General features: G+C 37.1%; 1 protein-coding gene across 4 annotated transcripts in view; it reads right to left on the reverse strand.

Moving 5' to 3' along the window:
- The window catches only part of Gprk2 (G protein-coupled receptor kinase 2), a 79,716-nt gene that overhangs the window by 49,173 nt on the left and 6,466 nt on the right, over nucleotides 1–24,077 (reverse strand). For all 4 annotated transcript variants that reach the window (XM_073077728.1, XM_073077711.1, XM_073077719.1 and 1 more), the window contains exon 2: nucleotides 14,140–14,235. In XM_073077728.1, the coding sequence (XP_072933829.1) occupies nucleotides 14,140–14,235 (96 nt within the window). The remainder of the gene's footprint in view (nucleotides 1–14,139; nucleotides 14,236–24,077) is intronic.

The raw sequence follows: 24,077 nt of genomic DNA on the forward strand, positions 1-24,077 counted from the left end.
CTAGCTGCTGATTTTGGGTGCTAATTGATAATTGTGTGGGGATAGGGCGCAATATAAAAAGAAATACTCATAGTTAGAACTGTACATATGTGATTCTAAATACATTGTTTATTTATCTGTGTGACCGCAGATCAAAGTTACAAGAAGGCTTTCTATACACAGCCCCAGACTAGAATTCCTGTATTGTGGGTGCTACGAACACACACATAGACAAATACACAATACACCCAAACCCAGAAACAGAAACCTAAATTCAACATTTTTGTGTTTCATTGTCTGACCGGGGGTCGAAGTCGGGACCCTCTGCGCGTCAGACCGGTATGGTGACCGTTCCCGCGCGGGTCGTTACGCAGTTAAAGCTCTGTAAATTGATTTGATAATACCATGTGTATCGGAAATAGGCAGGCCAGTTCTTTTCTTATCCGACCGCGGAGAGTAATTTTCTCCGAACAAATGTATATAAGTATGTCTGATTTTTTGGCATGCTCTACAGCCCGAACGGCTTGTCAGATTTTAACATAGGAGTTGTCGTTGGATCCATATAAATTGTGGAAGTAAAAAAGGATAGGACCTGTATTTTTTGCCAGATGTGATATCTCTAGTTATAAGATTGAAGTAGCAATGCCACCTGACGTCTGTAACCAACACAACAGGGAATCTACTCGAAACCGATAAAAGACATGTCGCCAATTTTCAGGACTTAGGCGGTCGCCTCACGTGTAAATCAGTCGACATCCACACTAAAACAGCGTGAACAATACACTACAATTCAAAACAAGCAATATCACTAACCAATAAATCACTCAACGTACCCTCAACCAACTATAAATCTTACTGTGCCCAAGCAACGTTCAGTTCGCAACAACAAAGGACATCAAAGGTACTTTCGTTAGGGTGTCCGTTCATGTTCGGGTGCCCTCTCCGTTTATTTGTAACACTGTTTACACTAACTTTGCACGGTTTGCACCCGTGATGTAGAAGACGTGGAAATGACAAAATGATTTTAGTGACAGCTATAGTATTAACTCCCGCTGTTTTATTAGGAAACGATAACGTAGCTGATATTCGATTTCCTTGTCAACCCATGATTGTTTCACTGGGCACGGATCTCTTCACAAAGTGAGACGTGTTTAGGCCATAGTCTACCGTGCTGGCCAAGTACAAGTTGGTAGACTTCACACACCTTTGATAGCATTTTTTTAAGGAACTCTTGGACATGTAAGTTTCTTCAAACACGTACATAGTTTTGAAAAAACAGAGGTGTGAGCCTGGGATTCGAACCTCAATCCCCTCGACCGAGAGTGAGTTTCAACCACTGGACTAATCACTGGTTATTATATTTCATCTTGTAGGAAAAATTCAAGACTTCTCATTATCCTTGATATTTTCCTACTAATTAACGCGTATTTATAAGTACGTAAGTAAGTAAGTAAGTAAGTAAATTATAATTACCAATCCTAATTACGGAAGGATTGTGAAGACTACAAGGACGACAAATAAGCCTAAATATTCAAAGTAAAAAAAATTAAACAACCATTTTCCACCTCGTTAGAATCACGGCATTACTATAGCAACGTGGCGCCATCGATCTTTCGAGAAACGGAAGACCCTCAAACGTTGAAAAAAACACAAAAACATTAGTTAGGAGCCCTCATCCGTCTATTTATACCGCCGCTAAGTAGTAAAACTGTGTTTACGCTTACGACCGTTAGGGGCGGCACGACTGAACTTCTAGGGTTGCCACTTAACTAAATTTTCTATTATTTTTTTTATTTTTTTTTACTTATTATTTATGCACACACAATACAGATATAAAAAACAAACATATTTTTTATAATAATATTGAAGCAAACAAGCATGCAATCCATCTAATGGTAAAGTGCGCGTAAAATTGCTAGTCCGCTCTGAATGTAGAAATGAACGGCTTCGCCATAGCAAATTGTATGACTACACCTGCTCGCAACAACTTCAGAGTGGACTAGCAGTTTGGCGCGGACTATAAGTGGCTACTGGAGCCCTTGGACATATCTAAACAACCCTAGATACACACCCTTCATCCACTACTTCCGTCGTATTTATTTATAAACCAAATTAAAAAAAGTTTTATGTATTTAGATACAGGATTTAGATACAGATACAGGGGATAGTCCCTATGCAGCTAAAAGCAGTGTGTGTTTTTACTTTTAAATATGTTAGATAATATGTTCCGAGTCTAGATTTTAAAAGCATGCTCCGTGCATGCTTTTAAAGATGTTTTATCTTAAATTGTTATATACGTTGAAATATTAAGTAAAATTTTAGCACAACTCATTTCTCTTAAAAATGTACGTTACACAGTCTTTTTACAGCTATCAATCTCAACATCACATGTAACGGATACAACAAAGTTGTATTCAAAGTAACCGCAAGTAACAATCAGTATAAAAAAGACGGTAAAAAAATACTACGCAACGCTGTCAATCAATAGGACGTGTTGTCTTAAACACAAGCAATAAATAATCCCCCACATACCAACATTCGGTCATTCATCAGCCCACTGGTGTAGGGGTATTCAGACCTAACTGTTCTATGTAGGTACCGCCGTAGTAAATTAAAGCTCTGCACAGCGCAAAACATATTTAATAAATAAACAAATACACAAACACCCAGACCCAGAAACAGAAATCTATATTTATCATTTAGATATCTGTCTGGCCGGGGATCGAACCCGAGACCCTTTGCGCGTCAGACCAGTATGGTGGCCGCTCCGCCACGCGGGTCGTCATTTATTCCTTACTCTCCTTTTAAGATTGGGGGAACAAACGATCATAAAGATTATTGATTTTTTTTGCACACTAATTTTCCTTTCGCATGCACATTCCTGTCCCAGGGTTGCTGGAAGAAATTCCATTGTGGAATAAGCAATCCTTTGTACCTTATTTCTATGACTTCTGTATTGTATGATTTATTTTGTGTACAAAAAACTTATTAATATAAATAAATCAATAAAAAATGAAGTCTATTTGATGATATTTAATGCGTAATCTAATAGTTATTGTCACTGTAGTATCTGTCCGTCTGTCACAGGGCTCTGCCTTTTGAATCGTATAAGATAGACGCTTGATTTATTTACATAGGATCCATAAAAATGGCCGTATAAAAATATAATAACAAATACAAAAAATATAATACAGTTGAATATAAAAGGGAGTCTCCACGCAACAACTGGTATTTTTCGGCATTTTTCGATGTAACTGTAGAACTGTTGTAGGAAGGCAGTTGAAATTTTAAAATCCATTACTACTATAAATGCTATTATAATAAATACAAATAAAAACAGTTTAATATACTTATTTTAATTTTATTTTATTACACGTTGTTTACGTATCATTCATCATCACGCCAACGCCATCTATGATGATGATTGATGCATCAGAAAATAGTGATATATGGCGTATGTGTCGGTAGTTCTTTACGTTTGACTAGATGTCGTTGTTTCATACAACTACGGTAGTGCGGAAGTCTCTATGTGTGAGTTAGAGTCGTACTTGGCGAATTATTAAATCATACAATTTCTAAGAATTGTCACCAATCGTACCTTTTCGAGGGGGAACCTTCAAAAGGTACCCGACGACGTGGGAGCGAAGCCGGGTTATGTGGGATTTTTATCGCACTAAAACCCGCCCCCGGTGGCCGTCCTCAGCGCTTGGTGGAGAACTCTGGGATCACCGATGGAACACAACCGGAGTCCTCCGAGCGCGATGCCCCGGTCGGGCTCTGCCCTGGAGGGAGCACTTTACGCTCCTCCCGCACACCTGGTGTTTACGACGGCATGCGACCAATTCCGACACCAATCGTACCATCACGTATAGGTCTGAATCACCCACAATACACCAAAACCAATTTTGGTCCAGTCCCTAATACATATATGTATAAACTTTTTTTGCACTCGCTATATATGGGAGGGACCCTCGCGGAGTTGTCCTGTCAATCTGTCCGTCTGTCACTCGTGTCGTTTGAAATCTTTAATCTAGACTCAGTACCTACTTCAGTATTTTATCGAAAAATACTCGATTGTTGGTCTCTTAACTATTTTATTTACTAAAGTCCTAACTGCCTAGTGAATTAGAATTTAAGTTACTATATTTTTTTTTAGTACGTAATTCATAGATTAGTAAAGATTACTCACTCCTAACAAGAAAATGTAACCAGTTTTGACAAGTGAAATTGTCACTGTCATCTATTTTTGTGTCTGGAAAATATAAAAAAAAAATGTTTAGATCATTTACGAATGAAACGATATTTCTCCGCACTTTTTCTTCGATTTCGTGTTTTTGCGCCACTTAACTGCGTATGTCGGCATTGTTCCGCGTAAATTTCACAATGACAGCCATTAAACGGCTGACAGAATTGTCAGCCGTTTAAGCCATTTAACGGCTTCCTTCAATTACAAGGCGGTGAGATATCTATACTTATCTATGACGTAATTAAATATATCTTAATAATACAACCGTTTATTTATGCACCACGTTAAAAACACCTATTTAAAACCTCGTACTGAAGAAGTACTATTAAAAATGTCCATTTCATTCCATAACAATTTAGTATACCTGCATTTTATTAGTAATTCAATTTTCATCTTCACTATTTTTTAATTTATTCTTCAAATATCTTAAACGCCATTATGACAGTGTTAGGCGCTGCTGGGTTCCGGTTTGAAGGGTGTGGTAAGGGAGACAGACTTTTCCGAAGCGTTCCAGCTTAGTCCTAGTAGCGGTGGCGGCGCGTCTGTGGCCGACCTCAGGTAGGAAACTAATCCTATCTGGGGTTGATTACAGATGTCCATGGGGGCAGTAGCCACTTACCATCAGGTGGACTGCATGCTCGTCTGCTACTCCTATATCATAAAAAAACGCCAATGTAACGTCACTACGACAGTAAACATAAGTTTTTAGGGCGCTGTCTTTATATCTCAATTTTAACTAACAAAATATTTCTTAGATAATAAATCTAGTAATACTAACACTAAGAATAGTTTTAAGACTCTTTACAATGAACTTAAAACAAACTTTAATACTATTTGCCTGCCTGAGAATAACTTAAGCCACTGGGTTTTAACAGAAACATTAAGTTTTCCACATGAATTCCTCTTACGGCGTAGATGAGTTCTAAGAAATTATTTCTGAAAATCTAAACATGGGCTGAAAGTTTAACATAAAACTCTTTGTAATAAAACACTTATGTTTAACGAGCTTTTGCCCGCGTCACTCGCGTTACGAAGTAATATTTTTATCCCCTTGGGGGCAGAATTGATCAAAATCCTTTCTTAGCGGATGCCTACGTCATAACATCTACCTGCAGGCCAAATTTCAGCCCGATCCGTCCAGTGGTTTGGGCTGTGCGTTGATAGATCACTATGTCAGTCAGTCACCTTTAGAGTTATATATATTTAGATTTCATTTTAGAAGTTATACTTCTTGGAGCTTTCTTTTTAGTAGTTATACTTCTTTTGGGAAAAATGTAAAGTTTTTTTTTTACAAAATCAGCATGTAAAATCGAAACCATAAAGTTTCGTAAATATTTTGCAAGGAAGGCTGCGAATAAAGTAATTATAAATATTTTATTTATAGGCATGATATGACGGTATAGGGCTACGATATCCCCTGCCTGTTGTAAGAGGCGACTAAAAGGGGCCGGACAGCGACCCCTCGTAAACAAAAAAAAAACGAATGATATGACACAGAACGGTACTATCTGGTTTGAACACCAAAGAAGTTTAACTTCTTACACGTTTACATAACACGCATTTTTATTTTTCACTGTTTCAGTTACCTCATAGGGGATTACATCAGCATCAACAGGAAAAAGTCAGAACTTAACAAGAAACAGTAACTAATAAATATATACTTCACCATCTGTAATTTAACCGTTCTGACATTTTGACAGCTCCATTGACGCCGGTCCCTTTGTACTGAGTTAACTTTTTGGCCCTTTGATTGATACCACAATGCCACCTGTCAGTTATATGGTTAAGGCATTGTGAGTAGTTGAGAAATATAAAATACAGCATTAATTAGAATTTTCAAATGTTTCACTCCAGTACATAACCAGCATGAAACAAACACGTTAATTCATCATTCGGATTCTGCTTAAGTTTTCTTACATTTAAATAATTATTTATATTAAATGAACCGTTAAATGTTGGTCTTCAGTGGTTTCTGAATTATGACGGTTTCCCACGATCCGTGACATATCGGACGTACGCAGACTAGACTGCATCGTAGCGTGCATTTTGTTCACCGCGAGTCGGTAACTTCAAAGGTGCGTTGCCACTTCCCACTTTGTATGTCTTTTGTTTTTTATTTTATAATCACAAAATGGCTTTGGAATGCACCGTCCGAGGAGCATGGTCCGTAGTCGTCCGCTGTTTATGCAACAATCTGTAAAATCACGGACTGTGGGAAGCCACCGAAGCTTACGTTAAGCTATTTATCTTAATACTAAACATGAAAAATATTCCCTCAGATACCTACAAACGGTGATATTTTAAGCTTTCATAAAGCGTCGTCCTTAAAGTAATAAAATATCAATTTGCTTCGTAATTCGTAATAAAAAACGTAATAAATGAAATTCCGCGCGACAGCCCTAAGGCGCCCTGCGCGCTGTAATAAGGGACATCCTACTCTGAACGTAATACCGCCATGAGATTGGGAAGGAATTTACGGATTTATATTTTGACTACGTGATTAGAATCTTAAGATAGATTGTCTATGGGATAGAAAAATAGTTTTTTTTTTTACAAATTGATAAGGAATCAACCACTTTATCACCACGCTTTTTATTAGCTTGACCTGTATGTATGTAACGGAATTTTGAACTCGATTTTTACCCTCTTTGAACGATCAGATTAATTCAAAATATTGAAAAATTGTCAAGAACTGATGACAATATATGATTTTAATAATTTTGTCCCATTCTCCTCATCGGGATCGTCAGGATTAACGGTTTTCCTTGTGCGATTTTAGCGTGGTTTTAAGTTTTTTAAACAATAATTTATATTTAAATCTATATTTCGGCCAATTATGGCAGCACGATTATTTGTACCTAATAATAGCAGTGTTAAGTGCTAACGTGTGTTTTAAAGGGTGTGCTAAGGGAGACATAATTATGCTTAGCATTCCAACTTACTCCTCAGGGATAGCAATCAATCTGTGGCCAACCTCAGATAAGAATCTAATCTTATCTGGGTTTGATCACAGATGTGCATGGGCGGCAGTAGCGGCAGCATCAATTGGACTGCAAGTTCGCTTGTTACCTCTATATTATAAAAAAAAATCAACGGGTCGCACTCCGGAGTGCCGGCAGAAGTGAAAACTTTATTATTAACGTTATGCATTTTTGCTCTCTTACGCCGCGCCGACGGTCTACTCTGCCTCCGTCTTACGAATTTTCGATTAGGCCACGTGTCTTGACGCGAGTTTAACATTTTTTACCCATCACAAAAAACGTACAACATTTTTTCCCATCACAAAAGTGTAAAAGTTTTCATTTAAAAAATATACCTGCATTTTAAAATCGTAGCTCTAAGTTCCAAGACGTAGATGCAGTCATAAAAATCGCCCGTTTATGTACCGAACAACCTCGACCCACTTTCATTTGACACAAGTCACAAATTTTATAGTTTTGACCCCCCCATCCGTGTCGTAAGTAAGGGGGGACCCTCCCTCATTTATTTGTTTAGCTTTAATATATTCAAGTTTTGACGTTTTCTATTAATTAAATATTGTATTTTATAGTGTGTGAATAATAGTTGCCGCTATAACGACAAATATTAAAAGTTATTTATATAATTATAGTTTAAAAACTAAAAAAAAATGCTAAAATCGCACAAGGAAAATCGTTAATCCTGATCCTAATGAGGTGAATGGGATAAAATTATTAAAATCGTGTATTGTCATCACTTCTTGATAATTGTTAAAATTTTTAAATTAATCGGACCGTTCAAAGTGGGTAAAAATCAAGTTCAAAGATTCCGTACATACATACGGGTCCAGCTAATAAAAGCGTGGTAAAAAGTATAATATAAATGAGGGTCGCAAAAGAATAAACCGCTTTTTAAAAAAAATTGTGAGCCGTCACGGGACGCCTGGCAGATGTGAAACATCGACATTATTTTGTAAAAGTAATATGCAGAAAATAACATATTGTGATAGGAACTAAATATGTCATAATGATAAAATAAAATATTACGATTTTTTTCCAGATAACGATGACTATTTATTGAATAAACATTTATTTTCATTAAATACAAAAAATTACGAATTTATTTCAAATCGTGACTACTTAATTCGCACAGTCGATTGCGCATGGCGACGCGTCGCCACACCGTACACACTACTGCATATAGACTGTATATATATACCATCGTATAGCGTGTCGCCACGGCATGCGTCGCCACGCCAGAAATCGGTTTTACGTGCGGCTATAGATGTTTCACATCAAAATTTCGAGTAATAGGTAGACAGTTTACATTTTTACAATGCATTTAATGACTGCTATAATAACAAATACTAAACAAGTAATTAATTAAAAAAATCAAAAACCCGACTGCACCAAAAAGGCTGAAGTAGAATTTTCAAAAGCAGTGAAATAGGCATTTCGTTATTTTTATCCAGAAAGCCAAATACAAAGTTTCATAGTAGGTGTCTGCTTCAAAAACAAAAGATGTTCAAACAATATTATCCTATTTTATTCTCGTAGTGTTCATTTACGCTATATAAAGAACCTATGTGTAAAATTCCAGCACGCTTAAGTACAGCGGTTTCCCTTTGCGTTGATCTCTGGCACAGCAACTCTCTCATTTAGTCAGACAGTCATCTCGATGTGTATATACGAGTATATATGTACTAGCTGACCCGGCAAACGTTGTGTTGCCATATAAATAAAAACAATGTTAAGGATGAACAATCCTTATCACTTCGGTGTAAAAAAAAAAATAGTGGCCGATTCTCAGACCTACTGAATATGTATATAAAATTTGGTGAAAATCGGTGAAGCCGTTTCGGAGGAGTACAGTAACTAACACGAGAATTTTATATATAAGATATATTATATAATGTATGTGTAATCTCCTCTTAATTTCCTTTATTTTGACACCCTACTCGATAGGTTTGGTTAACTTTTTTAAAACGTGTTACTATTTTGCGAAAAAATTCACCATTTACGGTCTATAAAATATATAACTTCAGTAAATCAAAGTTTCGGTCATTATTTTACCTCGTTAGAGGTAGCATTTCATCATTTTTATCCAACAAGCCTGATACAACATGTCATAGTGTTTGCTTCAAAATTGACGATTGTTCAAATGAACGTTTAACCCTTATTTTACCCTCTACGGGGTTGATTTTTCGGAGGGGGATAAATAAGTGCGTCCTTGTTCCTATCCAGAAAGCCAAATACAAAATTTTATAGTAGTTGCTTCAAAATTAAAGGATTTCAAAAAAACTGTTATCCCCTATTTTACCCTCTTAAGGGTAGAATTTCCAAAAGGCCTTTCTTAGTACTTATTCAAGCTATATAGAGAACCTGTGTGCAAAATTTCAGAACTGTAAGGTCCTTGGTTTAGGCTGTACGTTGATTTTTGAAAAATGAAAAAGTCATTTAGTTAGTCAGTCAGTCAGTCACCTTACTGTTTTATATATATACAAATATGTTTTTATAATCTCCGTTTAATTTCCTTTCATTTGATACCCTATTCGATAGGTTCGGTTAACTTTTTTTTTTAAATGTGTTACTATTTCGCGCCAAAAATCCGCCATTTTGATTTTTTTTTACTAAGACCTATCTAAGGACACTCGGGTCGTTGAGACAAATATAATGACACTTTAACTGTTGAAATTCATCCAGCCGTTTGTTAGATCGGATCAAATAAAGAAAGACAAACATACAAGATACGCGCGAAAAACATAACCCTTCCTTGGCAGTCGGGTAAAAAAATGATTGATTGATTGAAAAAAAGTGTGGGGCGCTTTTCGAAAACTGATAAATGGAGCACCCCATCCTTTTTTCACAATTATACTATTGACTGTTCCTTAATTGATTCCTAGATTGAAAATTATTTTCTACTTTTTAGTTGATTTTATCATACAACCGTGTTTTTTAGTTTTTTAATTATTTATTTTTAACTTACATTCCCGCCATACATAATGTCACTAACAGGATAATAGTTATCGTCGCACAAGTAATTAATAATTATTAATCAATGGATACACGATATATTGTATAAATGAGACTGCTTTATGTCACTAATTGATAAATAATTGATACACATGTTGGAATGTGGAAATACGAGTATAAGGAAAACTGGTATTAAAAAGCCAAATATTTATTGTAGGTACTAGGAGAAGTTCATTTTTAACCGACTTAGAAAAAAGAGGTTTCTCAATTCGACCGTATATATGTTTTTTATGTTTGTTCGCGGATAACTTCGTCGTTTATGAACCGATTTTGTTGATTTTTGTTGGTGCGTTTGTAAGTTTTTTGATTAAGTATTTTTATCAACTGTAGTTCTGTGGTAGAACTCTTCGTGGTTCGACTCCGGCGCCGCCGGCGCCGACTCCGGCGCCGACTCCGACTCCGCTTCTGTGGCCGACTTCAGGTAGGAACCTAATCCTATCTCGGGTTGATTACAGATGTCCATGGGCGGCAGTAACGGCACTTACCATCAGGTGGACTGCATGCACGTCTGCTACTCCTGTATCAGGTATATAGAAAATATATAAAAATTCATTCAGCGCTAATACACATTAAAAACCTTACCTAATTTTTTTAATTGATTCAATTGATAATCATCGGCGTTGTACACAGGAATACGGATGTAACATATCTCACATACCGTATATCGCCGACAGATCTCCGATCTCGGGTTGTCGATTAATATCTTATCAGAGCTACCAGTCGATGGTCGACGATTAATTATTGTCATCGTCTGTTGATGTAAAAAGTAGCCAAGTGTCGCAAAGGGTTCCGCAGACAGGATTCAGGGACATTGAGGGTTCAATTTTCATTTTTAATATCATAAAAATAGTAAACGAGCATGCTGTCCATCTGATGGTAAGTGGCTACTGCCGCCCATTTATTTATTGTTAATTAGAACGATACATGAATAACTTACACTAATTAACATGTCAAATTCAATTACATAATACAGGTGACTTAATTATTAAATAGAATAAAACATTTATGTAACAGCTGAAAGTAAAATTATAACATTTAAGAATTAATAAGAAATGCCTATAATTAAATAATCTATGTCAATAAGAAATTAAATATTACATAGAAAAGCAACTGAGAATGTAGGAGATAAGACTTTATCCGTAACACCGATAAACACCGCCACACACATTTCTGCCACTTGGTGGTAAAGAGGGACACTTAACCAAGGTACATACCAACTTGGTCTTCAGGGGTAGCAACGCACCTGTCACCTGGCCAACCGCAGGTATAGGAGTATAGGAGAGTGTAGGAGTGTAGAGTATAGGAGATGTAGGTACATGGGCAGCAGTTGCCACTTACCATCACATGGAATGCCAACTCGTTAGCTACTTTTACATCTAAATAGTAATTATATTCAACTTTAGAAAGGCCACTTTATCAAACCCACAAGCTGTCACTCCCATTTTCGACCAACTCCAAAAAGGTGGAGGATATTTTTATTTAAGTGTAATACATAAACTATTTTTATAACATCGTACGTATTTCAAAGTACAAATATGGGGATGTAGGCTCCCTAGGGATAAATTCGTTGACCGAATGTCAACAACACATTTAACGCTCATAAGCAGATGTGACAGACCACAGAATTGACAATAAATAGAAAGGACGTAGATATGACATGCATACTACTAGTAATGTATACATCATCAAGCAATTTCTATACTACTGCTGAGCTCAACTGTAGTAGTAGTAGTCTAGTAGAGCGAGTTCTCTGTGACAAAAATTGTCAGAAATTAATTTTTCTTTACATTTTTTTTTCGTCAATTCTGGCCGGTCAGGGCTTCATTTAATTACTATGTGATCCTTGTTTCCAAAAATGTCGCCGACCACTGATTCGGACCCATTAAACTGACCAAGTGCAGATGTGTAAATCCATAAACCTTTGATAAATGTCATCAGTTTTTATTACAAGTACAAAGTGCATTTAAAGTACTTTCAAGCATGTAAGGAAACATTCTTTGACGTGTAGTAGAGCAGACATCTGTCTACACATAATGTCAAATCCTTACAACATTTCCATGACACTTCTACACATTAGTGACTCTGCGACAGACGAACATCGGGACAGAACTATTTCTGTTTGTAGATGACTTGTTGCGTCGTTAGTCGAGTGGATACGACACATTTTGTATTATATTCGTTGAACACGGCCGTTTAATGTTTCAGTGTTAGGAAGTTAAATATAATCCCTCCGTCCATTGTAATGGGAATCGAGTTTAATTAAATGTTTTTAACGTACGGTAGCTTCCGATTCAAAGTAACAAACATGCAGTCCCACTGCTGGGTAAGAGGTCTGAGTCAGCTAGCCCTAGTCCTTCACGTTGCCCCTTTACGAATAGATAGACTTTAGTAAACCTATGAGAAATTTTGCGTTTATTAAGAACTCTGGCGTATATGTAACTTCATGAGTATACGAACTAAGGAAACCTTTCCTCGCGACGTTTTCCTTTGCGGTTAATACAAGTGATAATTGATTTCTAACACACACATAACATTGAAAAATCAGTGGTCCCTGGGATTTGAGCGAGCAGTTCACTTTTATGGACAACTGTAAACAACTTTCTATAGTTTCAGTTCCTGAATCCTGACAGAGCCGCGCTGCTTTTCATGAAGATTAATATGAAACGTCTTGAATAAACCCCATGTCATGCTTTAAATCAGAACAATTCTGTAAGTGGTAGAACTCTTTGTGGATCTACTCCGGCGGCTCCACCGCCACACCTATTTCTACCTAATAACAGCAGGCGCTGTTAGGCGCTGCTGTGTTCCGGTTTGAAGGGTGTGGTAAGGGAGATATATTTTTCCGAGGCGTTCCAGCTTAGTCCTCAGGGGTAGCGGTGAATACTATCTGAGGTTGATTACAGATGTCCATGGGCGGCAGTAGCCACTTCCCATCAGGTGGATTGCATAATAGTCTCCTACAATATTATAAAGAAAGAAAGAAAGAAAGAAAGAAAGAAAGAAAGAAAGAAAATACTTTATTCAGGAATATAAAAAATAACAGATAGCAGCGCTTAACAATGCTGTCATTAGACAGAAATGGGTTTGGCAGTGGTGCCTCCGGTATACACCAAAATCTACCACATTTAAAATGACGCACTAAAATACTCTACAGGTGTCCCGCCTCGAAATATATTTATGAATCTTTATATTAGTACAATAAAGTGTTAATTAACTCGTTAAACAATGCCGCAAGGAGGCTTATCAATTAAAACTTTCACGGTTTCGTTTTCGCCGTCATTAAAAATTAAGAACGTCCAATTTGTAACGCAAAAACCGAATTAGTATACCCGCGTCTAATTGAAGAGCCTTAATTAACGAGGAGAGAATTGTGTTGTGTTCCGAAAAATGTTTTATTTAACCCAAAGTCTTGTTTGTTCATAAATAATTTTGTACCCAATTTTCATGTACTTTCATTATGACATTTTAAACTTACCCTGATTGATATGGAAATATCAAAAATTTTAAATTAAATTCCTCCACTCCTAAGAATATGAAACCTACATTCTAACAAAACTATTATTCACTTCACTCAAAAACTCTTATTTACGTCCTTCAATTCATATCATGCGTTTATTTTCGTACAAGAAACAGTCGTTAAGGATCCCTGGTTGTGTTATTTTACCATCGGCATCACTTTTAGCTGCCCATCTATACCGCGACCGAAAGCCACAAGTTGCCATATCGTGATACAGCTTTGATGCAATAATTAAGACGCGAATCGCCGATATTAAAAGTAGCTTATTTTCTAAGATCGTAAATAATCAGTGAATTTCACTGCATTCACAATTATTTTAACGAAAGTCTTCTAAGGAAAGATCATGTATAACAGTGGACTTCTAAAGGCCTTGGTGGTACATGCAAGTAAATATGGTGGTGACTTACCTATCTTTGTTTTTATATATAAGCATTGCGATATGTGTGGGAACTGGAGGATTTTACGCCACTTCTTGCTTTTTCCCTTATTGCTATCGGAACCGCCTGTGGACAAACAAACATACATTACAAATGTGATATAATACTAACATACGAATTATATACATAGGCTGTAAAGAATATTCACAAGAGATCTTTTATAACAGTAAAGAATAAAAAAATATAAAGTTGAAATACAAATAGTTTCTGAAATATTTTGACAGCAAAAAAGAAATGAGACAGAAGGAAGTTATAATTTCCTATGTCCTAGACATGTGTAATCAACTCCATATAGAACATAGGTTCTATCTGAAGCCGATCACAAATGCGTTGACACCCTTCCCTTTTGAAAGAAGAAGAAAGAAAGAAAATAATGTATTCGGCAAAAAATATCCAATGAACACAAATAGAAAATTGCATACAAAAAAAATTATAAATATTATTATAATATGTGTATGTGTGTGTGTGTGTGTGTGTGTGTGTGTGTGTGTGTGTGTGTGTGTGTGTGTATGTGTGTGTGTGTGTATGTGTGTATGTGTGTGTGTGTGTGTGTGTGTGTGTGTGTGTGAACATATGTCTGACAGAATGAGTGTGAATATGAATGAAACATTCGAAGGTAAGGCAAGTGTATTATTCAATAGAATTTAAGATATAGTAGGTAGGCTAATGTAAAATGTTGACATTTATAACTAAATTTGTAACATGTACGTATGTCTCTCTTTTCGATACCTTTGTGTCGATTCTAATATCACTTGTGGTGTCACAGTAATCCATGACATCTGTAATCAACTCCCTGTAGACAGGTTCTATCTCAAGCCGATCATAGATTCCATGATACCGACTGTTATGGCCCTTATGTCTGTTGTAATAATGCTGGATCACCAAGCCTCAATGCAGTGGTTCTCCACACTGTAAAATGCCTAATCAGGGATAATTATTTATTCCCATATTGCGTTAATTAAAAAGGACATTAGATCTTGGACGCCGCGCCGTGCGTAATAGTCACTTCGCTAAAAAACTTGGGAATTAAGTTTATTCTATAATGATCCGTTTTTTTTTATTAATAATCTAAATATATATAACTCAAAGGTGACTGACTGACATAGTGATCTATTAACGCACCGCCCAAAGCACTGGACGGATCGGGCTGAAATTTGGCAGGCAGGTAGATGTTATGACGTAGGCATCCGCTAAGAAAGGATTTTGATCAATTCTACCCCCAAGAGGATAAAAAAGAGGATGAAAATATTACTTCGTAACGCGAGCGAAGCCGCGGGCAAAATCGTTAGTGAATAAAAGTGTTGTGGTGTGAAGTAGTCTTTTTTAAAGATTGCATAACAGTACGTCGCTACTCTTGTTTACTAGATGGTTGCCTCATACATAACACAGTCTACCACACACCCTTCCCTTTTCAATCTATATCTATATTTCAATTCCTATATCTTTTGTTATGTCAAATTGAGAGATGATATTCGTGAGCAAAGTATTAGGTCGCTGATAAATATATAATAGTGCAGCCTAATATTTCAATAGATTAATCTAACCGGACAATAATATGTCGATTCGATAATCGTTTAACAATTACCGATTGCGTCACCGGCTATTGTTTCACTATCAGACGCGATAGTATAGATTAATTACCTATTAGGATTATTTCATCATTCCGACATCAAAAATGTTATACGTTTGCCCTCTATTATTGTTAATGTTTTTTTTTAATAATATAGGAGTAGCAGACGAGCATGCAGTCCACCTGAAGGTTAGTGGCTCCTGCCGCCCATGGACATCTGTAATCAACCCCAGATAGGATTAGATATTCCTACCTGAGGTCGGCCCCAGATGCGCCGCTACCCCTGAGGACTAAGCTGGAACGCCTCGGAAAAGTATGTCTCCCTTACCACACCCTTCAAAACGGAACACAGCAGCGCCTAACACTGCTGTTATATTGTGCCGCCGGAGTCGAACCACAAAGGGTTCTACCACCGTCAAATAAGTAATGTTAACAAAGCATTGGTGTATCACTGCTTATATGAGTTTCGGCTGTAGAGCCTTCCAAAAATTAGACATACGAGGGTCGGTTGATAAGTTCTCTTCCTAAGGTTCTCTTCCTAATTAAAAGAAACGTTACGTTTTAAAAATCTTATTTTTAAATATAGTCTTCCTCGAGTAAGAAATATTTTTCACATGGTGAATATAACGCTTTTAATTCATTTATAGAAATCATCATATGCTCATCAACATTTTTTTCTACGGCCGCCTTCATCGCACTGTCATTGGCAAATTTTCGGTCCCGTACCGCCTCTTTTAATTTGCAAAAAAGCTAAAGGCACTGGAAGCCTGGAAGCCAGATAAGTCTACTTTTAAAAGCATGCTTTGGAATGGAGCCACCCAACACAAGCAATAAAACGCTCAAAGGGTGGCTTTGATCATTGTCCGTTATATAACATTTTGTAGGGAAATAAATATTGTTTGATGTCATTGATTTTTTGATTCAGATCAAATAAACGTTACAATAAAATTCTATATCATTTTGTAGATTCGATTTATATTCTAATTTGAAACTCGTTTAAAAATCTATAAATATACTGGGAATGGATAATATTTATCAAAGAAAAAATACCTAGTTAAAGTAAAGAAAGTTAACAAGTACTACTATAAAACTTCTAGGTGGTCGTGATAAAATTATGCGGGGAGTGTAGTAGATAAATCGATCGATATCATAAAATTATAATATCAAACGGATCACGATAATAAATAATCTTAACGGTTACTATGAGATTACTATATCTACGTAGACGTGTTCATGATAGGTTTGCGGCCCTATGACGTAGCATAGTAGCAAAATAAAAATGAATAATTATAGTTTAAAAACTAAAAACCACGCTAAAATCGTTATCCTGACTATCTTGATGAGGAGAATGGGACAAAATTATTAAAATCATGTATTGTCTATGACAAGTGTTCTTGATAAGTGTTCAAAATTTTAAATTCGAAGTGGGTAAAAATAGAGTTCAAAGATTCCGTTACATACATACGTACAGGTCAAGCTAATAAAAGCGTGGTAATATAGAATGGATTTGTAATATTATTGTAGGTACATTCATTATGTTTTAAGCAGTCACTTTACATAGACAGTCAATTTACCATTTATTATTATTATTACTACTAAATTTAAGCTGGAGTATCTTTAGCTACTGATGTTTCTCATATAATCGTTCCAATTCGACTTCGGCCATAAAATGCGAAGATTTGATCAAATCCGAAGACTTGTGTCCGAAAATTTGACCGAATCTAAATTGTGGCCGAAGACAAAAATTTTGCCAATTTCAAGGTTTGGCCGAAGTATTTAACAAATATTGAATTTAAAAAACAGTATCTCTAGATATATTATTTGAAAACGCTATGAGCCCTATCTAATTTCCAGCGAAAAAATATTTTCAGCAAACAATATCTCAACAAAATAAGGGCTAAAGGAGACGAGAAGGGCTGTAGAAAAAACGCCCCAACGTTCCGATAGGGCAAGGGAAAGTATTTATGTCCCGATAAATATAAGGGAAGGTCCAATCTATTTATGACCCCGATAAATTCAGTGTGACCTTTTCCCACATCCCTAAATCCCTACGACTGTATGTTCTAAGCGTTTCTGAGAAAAAACTTATTTATCTGAAGATGATGTTTTTTTGGAAATAGCTCTATGTTTATAAATAAAGAAATAATTGGCCAAGTGCGAGAAGAACTCGCAAACGGAGGATTCCTTACCACCATTTTAATTTATTGGAATGATGTTCCTTATCGCGCGGTACGCTGGGTAAGGGGCTAGGCGAGCGTCACGAAAAATCCTCACGACACTTTTGCTATAGTGCGTAGCGCTTGGAGGGGAGGCAGGCCGAATACAGGATTCGACTTATTCGGTCTCTCTCTCTCTCTCTTGACAATGACAAGCCACGCGAGGCGCACGTCTGCTAACATTAAGCGTACAAGTCTTATTTAAACACAACTTATTGATCGTTTTTTTTAACTTTGTTCCAATCGGGTGTCACATGTGACACCTCAGACTTTTTTTTTGGTATTTGTTACCATAGCACACAGAGAAGTAAACGAATTGTGAAAATTTTAATTGTCTATCTATTACGGTTCTAGAGATAGAGCCTCGTGACAGATGGGCAGACAGCGGAGGCTTAGCAATAGGATTTCGTTTTACCATTTGAATACGGAACCCTAAAAACGGATACGTATACTCTTGTACGCGCTTTACAAATTGTCGGTTTATTTTATTTTTATTTCCACATAATGTAATACTAATACTCATAATGACAAAAGTTTAAAGCAGATTCAGGTGCTACTATTAAATCTCAGACATTTTATAAAACTCCTAATTACCCGACTGGACGGAAGCAGCGCAACAAACTTCATTAGACCAAGATCCACAATTTATGGTAGAAATAAATTTCAATATTACAGTCTGCGGTGTGAAACTAATTACCGTGTGCCAATTAAATGATTATTTATGTACGAACGCTAATAAAACATACAAGTAATAAGTTATTGTATGATAGAAAAATGTAGTGTTTTTAATAAGATTGAAGTAATATATGAGGATCTAGTCCACTATGTAGTAAAGCCGCCCATGGACATGTAGTGTGGAGCTAAGGCATCCTTATATAAGACGAGCTTTTGCCCGCGGCTTCGCTCGCGTTACGAAGTAATATTATTAACTAAGAAGATTTATACAAACTTTCATCCCCTATTTTATCCCCTTGGGAGTAGAATTGATCAAAATCCTTTAGCGGATGCCTACGTCATAACATCTACCTGCATGCCAAATTTCAGCCCGATCCGTCCAGTGGTTTGGGCTGTGCGTTGATAGATCACTACGTCAGTCAGTCACCTTTGAGTTATTTATATTTAGATAGCCTTAGCTCCACACTACAACATCTGTAACAACTCCACATAGGACAAGGGTTGTACCTGAAGTCGATCACAGATGTGTTCACATCTGAGGACTGAGACGGCTTTATGTAAGACAGCCGGCATCTACACCTGTTATAGTCCCCGTCAAACTGCTAGTCCGCTCTGAAGGAGTTGCGAGCAGGTGTAGTCAGTCATACAATTTGCTATGGAGACGCGATTCATTTCTATATTCAGAGCGGACTAGCAGTTTTACGCGGACTAACTGCTTAACACTAGAACTAGATGTGGCGGCGGTATCTCCTTAGTCGAACCATACTGGTTCTAACATTACTTCCTTTTTAGGGTTCCGTACCCAAAGGATAAAAACGGAACCCTGTAAAAATTTCAACCGTCTTCCTAGTACGGTTTAACAGTTAGATCGAATAATATTTTTAGTATTTGTTGTTATAGCGGCCACCGTTATGCATTCTCTGTAAAAATCTATATATTACGGTTCCGGAGATATAGCCCTGTGACAGACGGACAGACAACGAAGTCTTAGTAATAGGGTTCCGTTTTTTACCCTTTGGGTATGGAACCCTAATAATGAACATTTGGTGGTACAGAAGCCTCCATGTGCGAGTTCGACTCGTACTTGGCGAATTACTTCGGACATTATTTTCGTAAATTTGTACCACTTAAGACTTCCATTTACGTATTACTGATGCTCGTTATTAATTAATTTCATTGATACCACTATCAAGTAAACAGGTATACATCAGTTTTTCTACTGTATTAACTTCAAGGTTTCTCCTGCCCCTGCAACTGCCCCTGGTTTCCCGCGTTTATAAAATTAAATACTTTTGCGCAAAAAATTAATTCTTTATTAAAATATAAATAGCCAAGTTACTTCTCATAAAGTTGATCCGCTTTTCGGAAATAGACAAAACAAACAGAGAGACAGACTAAACTTAAAAACCATTTGTTTTATATAAGCAATTTAACACTTTTATACGAATTTAATAAAAAAGCTGTTTGGACATTACAGACAAATATTTTTTGTTACTAGCTGATCCGGCAAACATGTTGCCATATAAATAAAAAAATGTTAAGGGTAAACAACCCTTATCACTTAGCGGTATACAAAACAGACAGTAGCCGATTCTCAGACCTACTGTATATGCATAAAATATATATAAAATTTGGTGAAAATCGGTAAAGCCGTTTTGGCGGAGTACGGTAACTAACACTGTGACACGAGAATTTTATATATAACATTTATTTGTATAAAACGTCTAGACCAAAACCGCAGCCACAACCTAGTCCTACCTAATCTAGCATACCTACCACTCAAACGTCAGTTAGCAACGCCGTTACAACAAACAATATCCTGTTTAACTGTTGTTGTTGTAATCTACGCCCACTGCTTACATTGTAATGGGTGGCAACTGAATCATTTATGTAATATGTAATTAATAATGTAGCGGTTATTAATTGGAAATTCATTAAGATGAAACCACAGTGGCATAAGACGTCATTGCTCAGAGGGTCCCGGGTTCGATATCAGACCAAGATATTATATAACTATAGATATAAAATTCTCGTGTCACAGTTTTCGTTGCCATACTCCTCCGAAACGGCTTGACCGATTTTGATGAATTTTTTTGTGCTTATCCGGTATCTATGAGAATCGGCCAACATCTATTTTTCATCCCCCTAAGTGATAAGGGTTGTTCACCCTTAACATTTTTTTGCCGGGTCAGCTAGTATAACTATAGATTTTGATGCATGTGTGTGCGGACTGTGGGTGTTTTTTTCTTGTCTCTTCTTTTCTGTAACTTCCTTTTAAAAATGAATTTTCGTAAATCTTTTGGTAGTGTTTAATTGTTAGACACTTATCCGTAGCGTTTATACTTAGTCTTCAGAGGTATGAAGACATCTGTGGTCAACCTAAGGTAGGAATCCTTATCTAGGCGTTGACTACAGATGCCCTTAAGCGGCAGTAGCCACTTATAGTCCTCACCAATCTGCTGGTCCGCTCTGAAGTTGTTGCGAGCAAGTGTCTATATCCAGGACGGATTAGACCATCAGGTGGACTGTATACTCGTAACAAGAACTATCAACTTCTATATTTGAAGAGAAGAACATGAATACCTTTAAAAAAATAACAAAAGCAACGCCACGGCACAAACGCAGTTCTCTCACAAAATAAGCAAACAAGCAATTTAAATAATCCCCACAAACGTTTTATGATGTTATTTTCCAACAGAAAAGAAATTTCGAGACAAAGGCCTTCTAATTAAATATTCCATTTTGGTAGGAGTTACAAAAAATGTATACTTTTAGTCTCTCGGCTCTATTTCGGCAATTTTATTATTATGATAAAGGATCCAAAACGATTAGAAAAAAATTGGTACGTAATACAATATTTAAAATGCGAATAATACTCCTACGCGAGGATTTTTGATTTTCTTTGAAGTGAGTTTTAGACTTTTAGCCGAGTCTATCATCGAAAGTCTAAAACTCATGTTTGTAAAAATAACTAGTAGTATTAATATTAAATAGAAAATACGACTGCTTGAAAATAAAGCCTATATCACTCCTTCAATTTATCTATTACACAAATATTATTTATCTATTACTCCCTACCACTTGAAATGTCGACTGAACCTATTTTTACGAACCTTTTACAGTATTTATAATACTTTATATTATAGATTAAATTAGATACTTTTCACTCTTACACAATCTAGGGATGACACAAAAAAACTTTTTAGATTTAACCTTTATTTTTTTTTGTTTACGAGGGGGAAACCTTCAAAAGGTACCCGACGACGTGGGAGCGACGCCGGGTTATGTGGGATTTTTACCGCACTAAAACCCCCCGGTGGTCGTCCTCAACGCTTGTTGGAGAACTCCGGGATCTCCGAGGGAACACAACCGGAGTCCTCCGAGCGCAATGCCCCGATCGGGCTCTACCCTGGGGGAGCACTTCCTCCCACACCATCTGGTGTTTACGACGGTATGCGACCACACATACCGTCGTCCTTCCCGGGGTTGCTTGCTGGACGGTTCGAGCTCCCACTCTTGCCACCCGCAACCCCGGAAGCCCCCTTTTAGTCGCCTCTTACGACAGGCAGGGGATACCGTAGCCCTATTCTATTCCCGAGACTACAGGGACTTTTAGATTTAACCTACGTAACCTATTACTAAAGTCCCGGTCACGTGACCTTTACGTAGTGGCATTTTATCTTAAGTGGTTTACGTGAAACGAAAACGGTAGACTAGAAAGTGATAAGAGGGGAAATACGATAAGCCCTTTGTGTCTAACGTGGGCTATTAAATACTATGCAACTTTAAATAGCAGTCTTAAACGCTGAGTTCTGGTTTGAAGGGTGTAGTAAGGGAGATACTTTTCCGAGGCGTTCCAGCTTAGTCCTCAGGGGTAGCGCATCTATGGCCGATCTCAGGCCGGAATATCCAATCCCATTTAGGGTTGATTACAGACGTCCATGGGCGGCAGTAGCCACTTACCATCAGGTGGACTGAATCTGAACTGTATCTGCTACTCCTATAATACAAAAAAAATGATAGAACTTTGAGTTTGAGTTTCGACTCCGGCGGCATCATCGACGCACCTATTTCTGCCTTATAACAGCAGTGTTACTGCTTTGGTCTTTTTTATTCTTGAACCTAATGATAAGCAAACGGGCTACTCGATGGAAAATAGTCACCGCCACCCATAGATATTTGAAACACCAGAGGAGCCGTCAATGTATCTCCGGCTTTGAAGGAAAAGTTTTTTCGCCTATTTTTAAGAGCCCGATATCATAGCGCTCCGAGAATACGACAGGAGGAAGTTGTTTCCACATCAACATCTAGTTCGAAAAGTCTGTGTCTGAAGAGAGATACTTATCCCGAGGCATACCGAATAAGCGTTCAGGGATACCAACGTGACTAACAAATAGCAGTGATAGCCTAGTGGTTAAGAAACTCGGCCTCTCGATCGAGGGGCCACGCACCTCTGATTTTTCAAAGTTATGTGCGTATTAGAAATTAATTATCACTTGCTAAACGGTGAAGGAAAACATCGTGAGGAAACCTGCATACTTGAGAGATTTATAAAAAAAACCCAAAAGGTATGTGAAGTCTACCAATACGCACTTAGCCAGCGCGGTGGACTATGACCTAATCCTTCTCATTATGAGAGGAGAACCGTGCCCAGTAAAGGGACAGTAATGGGTTGATGATGATACCAACGTATATGTGGCCAACCTTAGGACTCTTGATCTTACAGCAGTAGCCTTAGCATCAGGTATACTTTGTACAATATTATAAAATAACTAGTTTTTGCCCGCGGCTTCGCCCGCGTTTAAGATAAAATAATATAACATACTAACATACTCGTACATAAAACTAAAAATTCGTACCTTCAACTTTGCTAAAGATCATCACTTGATCAAATGCATAGTTTACGATTCAATCCTTACTAATATCGATTAAAATAATTCATGTTTTAGGTCCAAAAGATCGATTCTCCGATTAATCGATCTTAGATCGCCATCCCTAGTTCCCGTGGGATTTCCGGGATAAAAACTATCCTATGTTCTTTCTCGGATCTCAGCGTATCTTTGTACAAAATTTCATTAAAATCGGTTCAGTGGTTTGGGCGTGAAGAAGAGACAACCAGACAGACAGACAGACAGAGTTACTTTCCGATTTATAATATTAGTAAGGAAGTAAGGATTGGCCAAGTGCAAGTCGAACTTGCACATGGAGGATTCCGTACCACCAATATCTTCATTATTTTTTATTTTAAGTATTTATTGTTATAGCGGCCACTGGTAGATTTCAAGTGTCTATCTACTACGATTCCGAAGATAGAGCCCCGTGACAAATGGATAGATAACGAAGTCTTAGTAATAGGAATCCGTTTTTACCCTCTGGGTACGGAACCATAAAAAACGTACAGCTAATAGCATAGTTAGCATAGCCAATAGTTTTGGCTAGAGTACACT

The sequence above is a fragment of the Epargyreus clarus genome, unplaced genomic scaffold, assembly GCF_041222505.1.
Source record: "Epargyreus clarus isolate Ecla_fem2 unplaced genomic scaffold, WU_Ecla_fem_2.2 ptg000002l, whole genome shotgun sequence".
NCBI lineage: Eukaryota > Metazoa > Arthropoda > Insecta > Lepidoptera > Hesperiidae > Epargyreus > Epargyreus clarus.